The sequence below is a fragment of the Petaurus breviceps genome, unplaced genomic scaffold (assembly GCF_028583685.1).
Source record: "Petaurus breviceps papuanus isolate PSGF00001 unplaced genomic scaffold, PetGlider_PUasm1.0 118, whole genome shotgun sequence".
Lineage (NCBI taxonomy): Eukaryota > Metazoa > Chordata > Mammalia > Diprotodontia > Petauridae > Petaurus > Petaurus breviceps.
In genome coordinates, this window is record NW_027185616.1 from 4,949,130 (window position 1) to 4,965,921 (window position 16,792).

At 40.0% G+C, this 16,792-nt stretch overlaps 1 protein-coding gene across 6 annotated transcripts in view; it reads left to right on the top strand.

Moving 5' to 3' along the window:
• Nucleotides 1-16,792, top strand: part of ABAT (4-aminobutyrate aminotransferase) — a 138,561-nt gene that overhangs the window by 68,784 nt on the left and 52,985 nt on the right. For all 6 annotated transcript variants that reach the window (XM_069085496.1, XM_069085482.1, XM_069085512.1 and 3 more), the window contains one exon: nucleotides 4,885-5,014. In XM_069085496.1, the coding sequence (XP_068941597.1) occupies nucleotides 4,945-5,014 (70 nt within the window). In that variant the 5' untranslated portion in view covers nucleotides 4,885-4,944. The remainder of the gene's footprint in view (nucleotides 1-4,884; nucleotides 5,015-16,792) is intronic.

The window sequence follows — 16,792 nt, forward strand, 5'->3', positions numbered from 1 at the left end:
ATAGATTAGGTACACAAGACATAGTAGTCAATGACTATAGTAATCTACTATTTGACAAACCCAAAGACTCCAGCTTCTGGGCTAAGACCTCACTATTTGACAAAAATTGCTGGCAAAACTGGAAAATAGTATGGAAGAAACTTGGCATAGACCAATATCTTACACCGTATACTAAAATGAGTTCACAATCTAGATATAAAGACTGATACTGTATGCAATCTAAGAGAGCAAGGAAGAGTTTACTTGTCATATTTATGGAGAAGGGAAGAATTTATGACCAAACAAGAGATAGAGAGCATTATGAAATCCAAAATGGATAATTTTGATTACATTAAATTGAATAGGTTTTGTACAAACAAAGTCAATGTAACCAAGATTAGGAGGGAAGCAGAAAATTGGGAAAGAATTTTTATAACCAGTGTCTTTGATAAAGGCCCTCATTTCTAAAATACACAGGGAACTGAGTCAAATACATAAAAATACAAGTTATTCCCCAATTGATAAATGGTCAAAGGATATGAACAGGCAGTTTTCAGAGGAAGAAATTAAAGATATCTATAATCATATGAAAAAATGCTCTAAATCACTGTGGATTAGAGAAGTGCAAATCAAAACAACTCTGAGGTACCACATCTCACCTGTCAGATTGACTAACATGACAAAACAGGAAAATGATAAATGCTAGAGAACATGTGGGAAAACTGGAACACTAATGCATGGTGGAGTTGTGAACTGGTCTAGCTATTCTGGAGAGCAATTTGGAACTATGCCCAAATTTGGTTATAAAAATGTGCATACCCTTTGACCCAGCAATATCACTTCTAGGGCTATATCCCAAAGAGATCATACAAGTGGAAAATATACAAAAATATTTATAGCAGCTCTTTTTGTGGTAACAAAGAATTTGAAATCAAGGGAATGACCATCAATTGGGGAATAGCTAAACAAGTTGTGGTATACGAATGTAATAGAATACTATTGTGCTAAGAAATGAGGAACAGATGGCCTTCATAATAACCTGGAAGGACTTATATAAAGTGATGCTGAGTGAGGGGAGCAGAACCAGGAGAACATTGTACATAATCAAAGACACATATCTTTGATGACTAACTTTGATAGACTGGGCTCTTCTCAGCCATGCAAGGCTATAAAACAACTCCAGAAGACTCATATATGGAAAGTGCTATACACATCTAGAGAAAGAATTATGAAGTCTGAATGCAGATTGAAGCAAACTACTTTCCCTTTCTCTTTTTGTTTAGTTTTGTTCCTTCTTTCTTGTTCATTCCATTGGTTACAATCTTTCTTTACAACTTGCCTAATGTTTAATGTGAAGGTATTTGTACAACCTGTATCAGATTGCACACCTCCATAGTGGGGGGGAGGGGGGGAGGAAAGAAGGAGGGAAAGAAAATTTGGAACTCAAAAACTTGTAAACTAAAAGTAAATAAATAATGTTTTTAAGTATGAGGTTTTGTGCTGAGAAGTAACTTGGAATGGTTACACATACTGCACAATTTCACAAATGCAATCCAGCCTTCTGTCTTTCTGCCTTTAATGGCTAGGTCCAGTTGATGAACCATTTATAAATGCAATCCTTTTGGGTCAGCCAGGTGACGCAATGGTTAGAGTATTGGTTTGAAGTCAGGAAGACCTGAGTTCAGATTCAGATATATACACTTCCTAGCCATGTGACCTTGGGCAAGTCACTTAACTTCTGCTTGTTTCATCAACTGTAAAATGGGGATAATAATAGCACCTACCTTATAGGGTTGTATCAGATGACTTGTAAAGTGCTTAACACAGTGCTTGGCACATAGGAGGTGCTTAACAAATGCTTATTCCTTTCCCACTCCCCTTTGGAAGATTTATGTGCTGAGAAACTATTATCCAACTACCTGACAAATCCTAAATATTAGGTCTTTTTCATTCATTTTGTTTTTTTCTCTATGGACTTGCTCAGCTAATCTTTTTTGATTAACCACAGAGTTCATTGTAGAAGCTCTTTATGGTTCTGGGGCATGATGCAGTCAGCCTCTGCAAACAGCATTTGGATGACCTCACCATCTATAGGGAAGCCCTCTTCCAGTGTGAAGCACCCCCCATGATATACATATCTCTGTTTTCTACCTTATTTGACATTAATAATCACAGTATATAGTGAGACAGCAATGTGACCCTCTGAATAGACTGCCGGACCTGGAGTCAGAAAGACCAGAATTCAATTTCAGCCTCAGATCTTACTAACTGTGTGATGCTGAGCAAGTCACTTAACCTCTGTCTATGTCAGTTTCTTCAAATGTAAAATGACAATAAAAAAAATTTTTTAATGACAATAGCATTTACCTCTCAGAATTGTTATAGGGATCAAATAAGAATATATCTGTAAGTGCTGAGTTAACTATTACAATAATATCTCAACTGTTGTTAATATGCTAGATTGGAAAGTAAGAGAAATAAGGGTTAGAATCTCACTTCCTACATTAACTAGCTGTGTTACCATAGGTAAGTCAATTTGATCTTTATGTAAACTTTTTCTTCATCTGCAAAATGTGGAATAAGAATAAGAATAATATTTCACAAGACTGTATGAGGATCAAGTCAGATAATGTGTGTAAAGTGCTTCACAAACCTTAACCTGCTATATTAATGCCAACTATCATTATTACTATTATGGGTAGTAGCATTTTAGTAACTTTATGGTTGTATTTTCCAATGAATATTGTATGATCTAACATGAAAGAGAAAGAAAGGGAGAGAGGGAAGAGAGAGAAAGAGAGAGAGAGGCAGAGAGAGAAGGAGGGAGGGATAGAGAGAGAATGAGAGAGACAGAGACAGAGAGACAGAGAGGAGACAGAGAGACAAAGACAGAGAAAGACACTAAGTAACACATGGGAGAATCAGACCTATCACCTTGGGCTTATTTAGTATGGAACTCTGAGAATGGAATAAACCAGGTCTCCTTTCTAGGCCTTAATTTCCCTATCTGCAAAATGAGGTGATGGATTAGATGACCATGGGATCAATGTAGAGCTAGACAGTATGCCAGAGGCTTCATTTTACACATAGCCAAGGGAGGTTAAGTGACTTGTAACCAAGGTTACAAGAAGTCATAAGAATCAGAGGTGGCATTTGAACCCAGGTCCTCTAACTCCAGAACCAGTGATCCTATGAGCTAGGCCTTCAACTCAGGTTTCTTATTTTAAAGTACATCGAGTTGCTTTGGTGTAGATCATGACATCTCTTCTTCAACTAGAGTGTTCATCAAGGCTGGCCATCATGGACTGAGCAGGCTGGTCAATATGGTATCCTGTGTCCTAGTGAACCTTTCCCCCAACCTTGTGGTCAGTGAGACAGTGATATTTTAGGAGTAAGAAAAGACAAAATACATGGGGTAAAGAGGCGTGACCTGAGTGCCCCCATTCTTTTGTTTGGGACCTAATTCCTTTTTTTTTCTTTTTCTTTTGACCTAAATCCTTCCAATCAAGTACAGAAAGAACACTTCATGAGTTTTCTCTGTCATAATGGCAGGAACAAGGAGTCCCTAGATTTTCATGATCTAGTAACTATGATGGGGTAGGGGTTTTTAGATCATTTTGTTTAAATTTCCTAGAAAAAAAAGTGGTTGAACTTTGAATATCCTGCTTGTAAATAGCACAGTCTGATGAAAAGAGCAATGGAAATAATCATTTGCCCAATGTATAGAAAAACAACAACTAAAGACTTTGGAACTCTGACTAATGCAAGGACAATTGTGACTTGAAAGGATCTTGGATCCTTAGTTATAGAGTTGGCAGGGATTGTACAGGCCATTGAGTTAAACCCCATCCCCATTTTAAAATCTAGGAAACTGAGACATGGTTTTAATAACTTACCCAAGGTCAAACATCTATTAAGTGTCTAAGTAGAGATTTGATGCCTTGTCTTCCTGATTCCAAGTCCATCAGAACAGCTGTAGAATGAGGCCTACATTCTAAGATATAGCCAGTGTACTGTTTGGTCCTGCTTGACTCTTTTTCTTTGAAAGCCAGCTTGGATAGAGAGCCAGCCAATGGTAAGGGAGACATGGGTTTATCTTCAGCTTCTTATATATACTTGCTGGGTGAGTGTCTTAACCTCTTAGTGGACTCTTTAGAACTATAAATTACAGAAGAGGTGCAGATCTGAATTGGTAGAAGTTTCCTTATTGGGGGGTGGCTAGGTGGCACAGTGAATAAAGCACCAGCCCTGGAGTCAGGAGAACCTGAGTTTAAATCCAGCCTTAGACACTTAACACAAAAACTAGCTGTGTGACCTTGGGCAAGTCACTTAACCCAAATTGTCCTACCTTCCCCCCTCCAAGAAGAAGAAGAAGTTTCCTTGTTGGGAGACCCTTTATGGCAATAAAAATCATAGGTTTAATTTTAAAATCTAAAATGTATTTGCTGCAAAGGAGGTGAGCTGTTTTGTTGGGGCCTGGGGGAGGGGGTACAGAGCTATTAGGAAGTGCAATAAAAATGCATCAACAAAGACTACTGGCCTCAGTCAATCAACAAACATTGACTAAAGGCTAGCTCTTTGCCAGACACTATGGCTAGGGAACAGATTTCTCTTCCTTCTGGCTCTGCTAAGAGATTTCCTGTGTGACTTTCTTGTGTGACCCTGACTGTGAATAGTTTGCTGGATCTCTGTCTCCCCATCTGTAAAATAGGTCTAATAACACCAGCCTCACAGAGCTGTTGTGAGGATCCAATGGGGAAGCACCCCTGTAAAGGATATTTGAAAAGAAAAAGGATTAAACCTTAGGGGAGCTTTCTCTTCTCTGACCCAGCTTGTGAGACCTTTCCCAAGCCATGGTGCAGCAACCCATGGAGACCTAAGTGAGGTTTTCTGGTTTCTTTCCAGGATTGTTGCCAGCAAAAGAATCCCCTGTAGTTCCCGAGCGTCCTCTGGCTGAAGAAGAGAATGGCTTCCATGCTGCTCAGTCGACAGCTGAGCTGTGCAGTCCAGCAAAATTGCCGGCTGTTTGTACCTGGTAAGCATTTGGGGGATCTCAGCAAAAGAGCTGACCCTCATTGGAAGATACCTCCAAGATGGGGGCTTCCCTGTCTTGTGTATCTTCAGAGAATAGTGTTTCCTGGTGCCCAGCATGACATGTAATAGGTGCTTAATAAATACTTGTGGAGTTGAACTGGACTGAAATGAATTTGTTTAGGCCCCATGAAAGAACCACTTGCAATCAATCAAATGAAAGCATTTATTCAGTGCTTACTGTATGCTGGGCACTAGGCATACAAAGAAAAAGAAAAAAATAGTCTTTTCCCTCAGAAGTTTACATTCTCATGTGAGAGACAACTGGAAAATAAATGAATTGTGTTTTGGGAGGGGATGGACTGTAATGGGAAGGGAACCCCAGCTTTGAGCTCAGAAGCCCTTATCAGTATGATGGGCATCAGAGCATTGTTGATGGCATACCTGCCCCACAATCCTGGCATTCCTTGCAGAGACAAGGGGGAGAGATCGTTGAGGTTTACTAGTCAGTCAATTATTACAACTAGCATTTCTAAAGGATCTTCCATGTGCGAGACACTGTGCTAAGTATCAGAGGTGCAAAGAAAGGCAAAAGACAGTCTCTGCTTTCATGGAGCTAACAGTCCAATGGGGAGGTAACATGAAAGCAATTGTGTACCATCTGGGTCTGTATCTGTATATCTTTGTGTAGACATAGATAGGATGGATTGGGGGTAACCTCAGAGAAGGCACTAAGATTAAGGAGGGCTGGGAAGGCTTTCTTGAAGAAGGTAGGGTGTCAGCTGAGGCTTGAAGGAAGCCAGGGAAGCCAGGAGGCGGAGATGAGGTGAGATAGAGTTCCAGGCATGGAGGAAAGTCAATGAAAAAGGCCAAAGTCTGGAGATGGAGTGTTTTGTGTGAAGAACAGCAAGGAAGCCATCGTCACTGGATTGTAGTAGAGAAGACTGAGGTGTTAGAAGAACTGCAACACTTGAAAACGCGGAGTACAGTGAAGTTATATAATTTAGATTTTGACAAGATAGAGAGGTCCACCTTACTCCTCAGTAAGTACTAACCAACACATAGTTATTTTTATAGATTTTTTTTGATTTTTTTTCATTTTTCCCTTGCCTAGATTTCTTCCTGTATCCCTTTCCCTCCCATCTTCCAGAAAGCCACTCCATAGAACAAGTTTTTTTTAAAGAGGGAGAAAAACATCAGCAAGGACAATTAGTACATTGAAAAAATATGACAATATATGCATTGTTCCGTCCATCCTCCCCATACACTCACACACTTCTTCCAAGGAATGGGGAGAGGCATCTTCTCACATTTCTTCTTTGGAGCCAAACTTTCAACAAGCATTTATTAAACGCCCTCTCCATGCTGGGCAGTGGGGTTACAAACAGAAAAGAGAGGCAGTCTCTGCCTTCAAGGAGCTTACATTCTAGTGGAAGAATCTAATTAGGCCTATATTCTATAAAATCTTCTCTCCAAAGAGAATAATTAATTTCAGAAGGAGGAAATTGAGAATAATAGTAGTATAAAATATATATGTATATGTGCATTGTTATATGTCTATAAATAATATATTTATCATATACAATTGACTAAGTCCAGGGGGTGACTAAAATCACAGATAATTCAAGCAGACAGTACAGTAGGTCCTTTCCAGGCTGAGTGGATAAGCAGGTCAGAAGAGACCTGTGAAAGAGACACATCGTATAGCCTTTGGATTTCAGGCCAGTCAGCAGATCTAACAGAAGATTCCTTTTTCAGATGGTTCTTTTTATTACGAAATGTGAGCATTACACATGCACACATCATTTATTCAGGCTTTTGTTTTGTTGAGTCTGAGCCACGTATCTATGCTACAAATGACTGGTGTTCCAGGGTATAGGAAGCCCCCTTGGTTCAGGGATCCAGGCCTCCAAGTATCTGCTCTTCAATGCCTTCACATTCTTTGGGGATCCTCCAGCATAAGGCCTTCAGTCTTCATTTATTAAGGCCCTAGTATGTGCCATATGGAGGCAGCTTGGTGGTTCAGTGGATAGAATGCTAGAGCTGGAGTCAGGAAGACCCGAGTTCAGATCCAGACTCAAACATTCAGTGCAACCCTGAGTAAGTCATTTAAAATCTGTTTTCCTTAACAAACTGGAGAAGAAAACAGCAAACCACTCTAGTATCTTTGCCAAGAAAACCCGATGGAGAGTATCGGCATGCTATGGCCACAAAGTCAGACACAACTAAACAACTCAACAACGACAATGTGCCAAATCTTGTACTTAGACTAGGGATATGTGACAGCAGGCACCCTAGCATACCCAGGATGGCTGCTAGCACAGGTTCTTTGATCTGCTTTTCTAAAGAAAAGCAACTTTAAAAGGGTTAACAATTTCACTTTAATCAAACATATACATCTATATGTTTGATTTTAATTTTAATTTTTTTTTTGGCTTTTGGCGGGGGGGGACAATTGGGGTTAAGTGACTTGCCCAAGGTCACATGGCTAGTTGTGTGTGTGTGTGTGTGTGTGTGTGTGTGTGTGTGTGTATTAAGTGTCTAAGGCCAGATTTGAACTCAGGTCCTCCTGACTCCAGGGCCGGTGCTGTATTCACTGTACCGACAGAGAAAATAACACAATTCAACAGACCAACAGACAGGGCTTCTAGCTATCTGACCATAACATACATACATAGTTACCAGAGAGAGAAGCACCAACATCTGGGCTTTCAAAACCAGGGGTCTCATGGCAGCTAGGTGGCACAATGAATAGAGCACCGGCCCTGGAGTCAAGAGGACCTGAGTTGAAATCCGGCCTCAGACACTTAACACACACACATACACACACACACACACACACACACACACACACACATACACCAAACTAGCTGTGTGACCTTGGGCAAGTCACTTAACCCCAATTGCCCTACCTTCCCCCCTCCAAAAAGCAAAAACAAAAAACAAAAAACCAGGGGCCTCAACAGCTACCCAGAGTCTCATCTGGCCAAATCACACAACTCTTCCCATAAGTGAACCCCAGAGGAAAACCTCACCTCAAAGTATTTATACCTTTCTTCAGGGTCAGAGGATATCACCACCTTCATGACTCACTGCATAATTGCAAAGTAACAAAAGGTGTGGGCCTTCCTGAAAAAAAAAAAAGCCCCCCTTAAGCAAGTTTCTCTTGTTAGGCTCTCAGTGAGGCCTATTAATGGGTGGGGAAGATCTTCAACTCCCATTAACAATACAGGATACAAAAACAAAAATGGAACAGTCCCTGCACTGCTCAAGGGGCTCACATTTGAGAGGGGAAATACCATGTACAAATACATGTACAAGTAGAGACAAGATATATACAAAGTAAACACAAGGTAATTTTTTTATTTTAACATACAATAATAATGTATAAGGTGATATCTATTTGAAGAGTTACCTAGAATTCAACACCAAAAAAATAGAATGGATTCCTTTTATTCTCCTGTTTTCCAACTTTGGGGTGTTGTTACCATCCATATCCCCAACAATGGCATGTCCTAGCCAGAGGGTACTGCTGCCTTCATTGTGGTCAGGTTACCCAGTCCCAGCCTGATTTTTCAAACTGGCTAAACCCCACAGGGCAGTATGATCCCAGGACTATGGTGGCCTATGGTTATTTGGGAAATGTAGGGCAATTGTAGTTTATCAGGCTAGTGGGGGACCTGGAAGACATGGCAGCCCAGAACTGTTGGTTCACATCCCCTTTTGACCCTGCACCTGTGCTGTTTGGCTTCAGATTGCTCTGCCTCTGACCCTACAACCAACCAGAGATATGTTAACCTTATGTGCACAGTCCCTGACTCACATCTCTTGTTTTGACCCTGTGATATCTTCAAGCTATTCTCTATCTCTCCTCCTTATTCCTAAATAAACTCTCTACTTGAGGGTCTTCCATTTCCCCTCCTTCTGTTCATTTCTCAACAACCTTTTGTTATCTGGCTTCTGACCTTACCAACTCAACAAAATGTGCTTTCTCCAAAGTTACCAATGATCTCTCAATTGCTAAATCATATCCTCATCACTTATACTTGGTGCTCATTCTTCTGGACTTCTCTACAGCTTTTGGTATTGTTGACCACCCCTTCCTCCAGGAGTCTTTCTCTTCCCTGGGTTTGGGGGACATTGAAGTCCCTAGTTCTTTTCAGTTTCTTCTGCTAGGTCAGCATCTACATCCTGACTCCTGACCATGGGCATTCCCTGAGGCTCTATCTTGTTCTATATTTTCTCTCTTGTGGAAAATCTCATCACTTCCCATTGATTCAGTTTTCATATTTCTTTATTTCTTTCTCCTGAGTTCCAATTCTGTATCACCATATTCCTATTTATTTCCAACTGGTTCCACATAGGCATTTTAAACTCAGCCTGTCCAAAATGTAAGTCAAACATTAATGCACTGTTGGTAGAACTGTGAATTAGTCCAGCCATTCTGGAGAGCAATTTGGAATTTTGCCCAAAAAACTATAAAATTATTGCATACTTTTTGACCCAGCAATACCTCTACTAGCCTTATACCCCAGGGAGATTAAAGAAAAAGGAAAAGGACTCACATGTACTAAAATATTTATAGCAGCTCTTTTATGGTGGCAAAGAATTAGAAACTTAGGGGATGCCCATCAATTGGAGAATGGTTAGGCAAGTTATGGTATATAAATGTGATGGAATACTGCTGTGCTGTAAGAAATGATAAAGGGTACAAGTAGATAGTTTGACTGTACATAGACAGCTAATATAGAAATGACTCCCACATCAGTAATGAGACACTTCCTGTCTATTAAAATACACACCTTCATTTTTCATAATGTTATTTGGAGCTCACCATGTTTAGCACCTACTGATTCTTTTCTTAAAGAAAATATTCATGATACAGAAGCATAAGGCTTAAGTATCTTTTGGTCTATCTCATTCCTCATTCATGATCTGTATTTTTTAGTATATTTCTCACCATGCTCACCTAGTATCAAAAGTACATGTTGATTTAATTTAGGGGGCCAAATTAAATGAAGTCACCAAATATCAAAAGTATATGTTGATTTAATTTGGGGGGGGCCTTATTGAACACTTTATAGAATTTCTTTACACTTCATCTGTTGCAACATTGGTTGATCCATAAGATGCAATTATTTTCACGGTGGTCTTTTTGCAAATACTCATCATAAGTGCTGCAATATAAAAGAACCAAATTTCCCATGAAATTATGTTTCTTGTTGCCTTTGGTTCATAATAAAACCAATTCTGCCATCCCTTAAAAAAAAAAGAAATAACAAAGGGTATGGTTTCAGAAAAACCTGGGAAGATTTATATGAACTGATACAAAGTAAAGTGAACAGAGTCAGGAGAACAGTTATCACAGTAACTGCAGTATTTTAAAGATAATCAACTGTGAAAGACTTAATAGTTCTGATCAATACAGTAACTCACCACAGTTCTGACGGACTTAAGATGAAAAATGCCACACACCTCCAGATGGAGAACTGATGGACTCAGAATGCAAATTGAAGCATTTTTTTCTCTTTTCTTTCTCTCTCTTTTTCTTTAAACATGATTAATGTGGAATTAACTTTATATGTATAATGGGTATTATGCTTTCTTTCTCAATGGGTAAGGGAGTATTTTTTTAAATAATGACTTGTTATTGAAGGATGCCCTTTTTAACTGTGTTCTCCTAGGAACACAGACTCTAGGAAGTGGAAGGGAGAAGTCAGTTCTAACCCCTATCTGCATGAAGAACAATGTGAGTAAGTCTAGAAAGGTAGGCTGGACCCAGAGGTGGATAGACTTTTATTTCCAGGCTCAGAGGAAATAGGGAGCCACTGAAGATTCTTGAGCAAGATAGTTACCTAGTAAGACCTGTTCTTTAGGAAGATTATTTTGGTAGCTGGGCAGAGAATTTAATTGTTGAAGTAGTGCAGATGGGATGTGATGAACTAGTGTGGGAGAAATGTAAGTAGAGATAAGGGAGAAGTACAAGAAGTATTGTGGATATAGAATTGACCAGACTTTGCAGCTCTTTGGCTACAGGAAGCAAGATGTGAGGGAGAATGAAGAGTCAAAGATGACTTTGAGGTTGTAAAACCCAAGTGACCATAAGGCCCAGTTTGGAACAGAGGGGTCTGTTATTGCTTGCCAGCCATGCAAAAAGGGACACTGTAGATCTCCAAAAAAATCTGTGGTTACTGAACCCCCCATTAGGGATGGGGTACCTATAACCTTGAGGCCACATGAGGATCCTCTAGGTCCTCAGGTGTGACCCTTTGACTGAATCCAGACTTCACAGAACAAAGCCATACTTGAGGACCTAGAGGGTCACATGTGGCCTCAAGGCTGCTGGTTCCCCACCCCCATTCATTTAATCCACCCCAGCTTACAATATGCCTAGAGCCCCTAAGCAAAAGGAATGAGGCTTGATGAAAAGCATATAGGGGAAGCAAGTCAAATCAAGTCATGATGTGTATTAATCACCTGTTTATGTGCAAGACCCTGTACTTTAATGCAGTGTGGTACGGAGAAAAGAAAGTAGAATTTGGAGTCAGAGGACGTGGGTTTAAATTCTGTACAACCTTGCTCAAGTCATTTCAGATCCTCAGTTTCCTTAGTTGTAAAATGAAGGAGTTGAACTAACTGACCTCTGAGGTCCCCTCCAGCCCTAGATTCAAAATCCTATTACTAGATAACCTTTAAAATCCCTAGTAGGTCTAAATCTGTGGTCCTATGATTTTAGAATTACTGTTCATTGAATTCAAGTTTAATCCTGACCTTCTGCTCCCCGTGTGAGCCCCCTGCTGTGGCAGAATGCTTACACTAGGGATAAAAAAGACAGGAGTTTGAGCAGAGCAGATGTCAGTTTGTATTTCAACTCTAGCCTTGCCCAGCTGTGTGTATCCAGCCCTGTGAGTCTGACTCTCTTGTACACTTCTGCTTAGAGGCAGGATTGCCATGCCTGATTAGTTTCTCCTCCCATAGCTAGTGGGTGAGAACTGGTGAAGCTGCCCATCACCCAAAGATTGAAATAGGGGTGAAAGGGTCACCTGGCAACAAAGAGATGGGTTAGGGGAGGGGAGAGTTGGGCAAGAATGGGGTTTCAGCTGGAAAGGCAGTGCTGTCCTCCTTTCCCACAATGGGTTAGAACAGATTAAAAAGTTGCATGATCTCAGCTGGGACCAGGGACTTCCATGTTTTCAGTTATTTAGAGAGTCTTCACAATGGTCCCATCTCCACTAACTCTTCCCTCCTCATCTTAGGGAAGGACTATAGGATCACAAATATGAAGCAAAACCAGAAGCCATCTAGGCCACCTTCACTGTCAACCACCAAGGTGTATAGAGGTTAATTGACTTGCCCAGTACCATGGCATGGCTAGTATGTGTGTCTGAGATCAGATTCAAACCCAGAATTCCAGGTTAAGCACTCTAACCACTGTACCCAGAGGTGACAGACTTTTAATGCCAGGCTCAGAGGAAATAGAGAGCCATTGAAGATTCTTGAGCAGGATAGTTACCTAGTAAGTCTGGAAGACCTGGATTCAGATTCCTTCTCTGACACTTAGCCACTTTGTGAACATGAGCAAGTCATGTAAGCTCTTTGCACCTCAGTTTCCTCATCTGTAATATGGGGAGAATAAATATAAGAGGCAACCAGGCATAGTTGATACATGTTCAGCTTTGGAGTCAGGAAGACCTGAGTTCAGGTTCTGCCACTAACACAATATGAGCTGCATGACTAACTTCTCACTGTTTCAAGCAGTCCTCTAGGACCAGAAGGGGCAAATTTGTATTGATAGAGGGAATTTTCACACTAGGAGGTCCCTATATGGATGAAATTATAGTTCCAGACCCCCTCCCAAAAAAGTACTTATACGTACTTACCTCACAGGCTTATCTCGAAGGAGATAATATGTTTAAAGCACTTTGCAAAAATGTGTATAAATATCAGTTATTATATTATTATTATTTTGGTGCCTCTCTATGGCTGTAGTGAAGCTAAGTAGAAAAAAAAATTGGTTGGAACCCAGCTGTGACTACTGAGAAAAAATATTCACCAGGGGGTTGATGCCTGAAAGACAAAGTAATGAATAGCTTTTGGCATCGGACTGAACCTAAAGCTGGGGTCTCTGGGAAAAGTCCTAGTTATATAGACTTCTAAGAGTCCCCAGCTGAGGCTCGGGTCAAAAGCTGCCCCTGAATTGAAAGCCATGCATTTGAAAATGCATGAGCCTAAGGAAGGGAGTGAATCACAACTTCCTTCTACTCGGCTTTGCCTCTATCCAAACCCACACCTACAACCCCATATTCTAGCCCTTTGTTCTTTGATCAAATGGGATATCTGTAAAGTGCTTAGCACGGTCACTGATACATAGTAGACCCCTAGTAAATGTTTGTTTTCTTCTCTTTCTTCTTCAGAGATCCCTGACCTTCCCATTCATTGCTTATTTCCACAGTTGACATGAAATAATTAGAGCAGAATAGCAACAGTATGGTTGGATTTGGGTCATTTGATTGGTTGAACATAGACCATACGTCCAACATTGCACCAAGCAGCACAGGTTTAGGGGTGAGGGCAATATAATATGTATTCTCTCTCTCTCTATATATAGATAGATAGATAGATAGATAGATAGATAGATAGATAGATAGATAGATAGATAGATAGATATAGATATAGATAGATAGATAGATAGATAGATACACCCTATATATAAATATATATACCCTACTGGCTTTCAGAGTCCTCAAGAAGATAGTTGGGGAGACAAGAGACACACCTAGCCTCAGATAAGTTCCTTCAGTTTTCTAGGCCTCCGTTTTTGCATCTGTAGAGTGGGTTCCCTTTCAGCTCAAGCTCAGTGATCCTATGAACCACTGGGAATAACACATGATTGTACATCAGTGAGTGCTGAATTGAACAAGAGTAAAAAATTACATGGTAAGTACTGTAGGAGTTCAGATAAGATCAAGGCCCAGCAAGACACAAGTAGACAGGAGAAACTTATTGATAAATAACCATTAGGCCATCCTCCCTGAACACTTTACAGGAGTTGAGTCTGCACAAAAACAGACATCCTTTTGGGTTTTCAGTTCATTTCTTTGATTGAGTGAGATCCTTTTTTGGGCATTAGTCTGGAAGCCAGTAGACAAGGATTTTAGTGCCAGCTCTGACACTAACTTACTGAGTGACCTTGAACAAGGAGGCCCTTTTCAGTGATCTACCCAAGTTCCTTTTCTATCTATAAAATGGGCTAAAGTATTTTCCAATTCTTGAGTAGTAATTATAAAGTATAGTCCATAACACTGGAGTAAATCTCTTGAGGGCAGGTACCATGCCTTAATCATTAATTTCAATTATTAATCATTAATTATTCATTAATCTTGATTTTATCTTGGTCAACCCCACTGGCCTCAGGTTCCTCATCTATAAAATGAGAGTATTGAGTTAGGTTTTCTCTTAAGGTCTCTCTAGCCCTGAATATGTGACCTTGTGATCCCAAAATTCTCTTCACTGCCTTGTACATAGAAGACCCTTGGAAAGTACTCTGTTGAACTGAATTGATATTCAGGCTTGATCACGTATATAAATCACTTTCATAAGCATGAAACCCCACACAATAGCTGTTCCATTTGGATATCATAACAGAGGCCTCCTAAAGCAAATAACCTTTTTTTTCTCATTATAGCCTCTGATACAGTCTGTGAATTGAATTGACGAAATACATTTAAATCAGAACAATATGTTTCCAATTTTGGCTCGGCTTACATGAAGCACCTGTGCATCTCATTATCGTTTCCTCCAATTATTGTCACTCTTCTCTTTGGCACCAAAAGAGTCCCTGCAAAAGGGTTCATTGTTTACATGCTAAAGTATGGTAATTAGAATAGTGATGGCTCTCCAGCGCTCCTTATCCCAGGCATTTAAAAGGCCAAGCACTTCCTCCTCAGGAGGAAAGTTATCAGTTATGGGATTTTTTTCCCCAGAAGAGAAGCCTATGAATGTTAAAAACAATGAAGGACCCACAAAAATCTCATTGTACAGATATTGGCTTAATCAAAATAGAAGAATTATCCATGTTTGATGCAGACTCTCCTTGATAGTTCTTGGCTGTTGTCATTTGGCATTTTATCCAACAAACATTTACTGAATGTTTACTATGTGCTATTCTCTTTGGAGGATTCAAATCATCAGCTGCCCCTGGTGACAGTATATTGGGTAGGGTAGACAATGGGTAGGAGCTGATGTGGTATTTTTTATGTTATAGAATTATGGAATTGTAAAGCAATTAAAGAATAATGCAGCAGCTAGGTGTGGGTCCAATTTCCAACTGATCTGCATGGGACTTTTAACCCAGTCAGTTTTTTGGACTTAGTCCTGTTCTTCCATCCTTACAGCACAATGGTCTTCTACTCCCAGGGAGGAGACAGAGGTAACCAAAACAGTGCTGGACTTAATGTGCCCATCAGATCAGCTTTTGCCCTGTTGCAACTCATATAGCTCCTGGATTTAAGCAATCCACCAGCCTCAGTTTTCCCCATTAGAAGACATTACAAGCATTTATCACCACATCTTGCCTCTGAGACTACTAGTTTCAGAGAAGGTACCAACCTGCAGGGATTTTCCTTGCTTGGGGTTCCCCATACCAATGATATCACAGGTCTAGTTCTAATTCTGAATGAAATTCAAGTGTTGGCGATGTCAGAGCTGATGCAGTGACTGTCACATTCATTCTGTGTATGAAGAAAAGCAATAATTTATTATGGGCTATAGGTAAACTTTACATCTGTACAAGCTGAGAAATAGATATTTCTGAACAGCCGCAGTTGTGTTTATGGGGCCTTTTCTCATTTGACATGTAGTCAGTCAGTAAACTAAATTAAGTACCTACTGTGTGCTGCCTAAGTATATGCTATATATAGGGGAGACAAAGAAAGGCAAAAAACAGCTTCTGCTCTCAAAGAGTTCATAGTTTAATGTGATCTGATGAGCAATACAGAATGTTAGGCTGAAAAGAGTCTTCAAGATCATTTATTACAAAAAAATTTTACTGTAATGTCTCTGCACCCTGTTTTTCAGAATAGTAAGGAGATGAGAAGTTCCAGTTGTATAAGTAAGGGTATGCTTATTAGCATATTAGGATTTCCTCCCCCCACAAAAATCCCCTTTTCCTCCAAAGTCTCCATTGCTTCACCAGATACCTAAAATTCCTACCCACAGGCAGTGTTCACAGATGCTTAGGGATACTATTAGTTCCATATCCACTGCATTATGGGTTGAAGAGGCTTTTGTGGACTAGCCTGGGAATCTAACCATTATCTATAATACTTTTTATATGCAGAAGAACACCTTCCAAATTCCAACCTATCAACTTACAATTTATACTCTGAACAGCTGAGTGAAAGAGTACATAAGGGAGATCCAGTTCCTGTGGGTGGAATCATTGAAGGTTAAGATTCGTATGACCAGGACAGCCAGCAATCCATTAACCCATTTTAGTCATTAACATGTTGCCTGAATCAACTTAGCATTAGAGTCCTAGAAAAGAGTAGACCCTCAAGTTTTTGAGGGTGCAGGTAGTAACCAAAAACAAAACAATGTCACAAGTCCATGAAACATTGTGTTCCAACTAGAATTACTACAGAAGAAATGAAAATTCATGTGGAACCCAAAGAATTCTAAATCTATACAGAATTTTGCATATTTATGACAGTACAACGAAAAGAGGAGGAGGAAACAAAAATCTCTACCCAAAGGCGCATGGCACAGGAAAGGGAAAGATGCC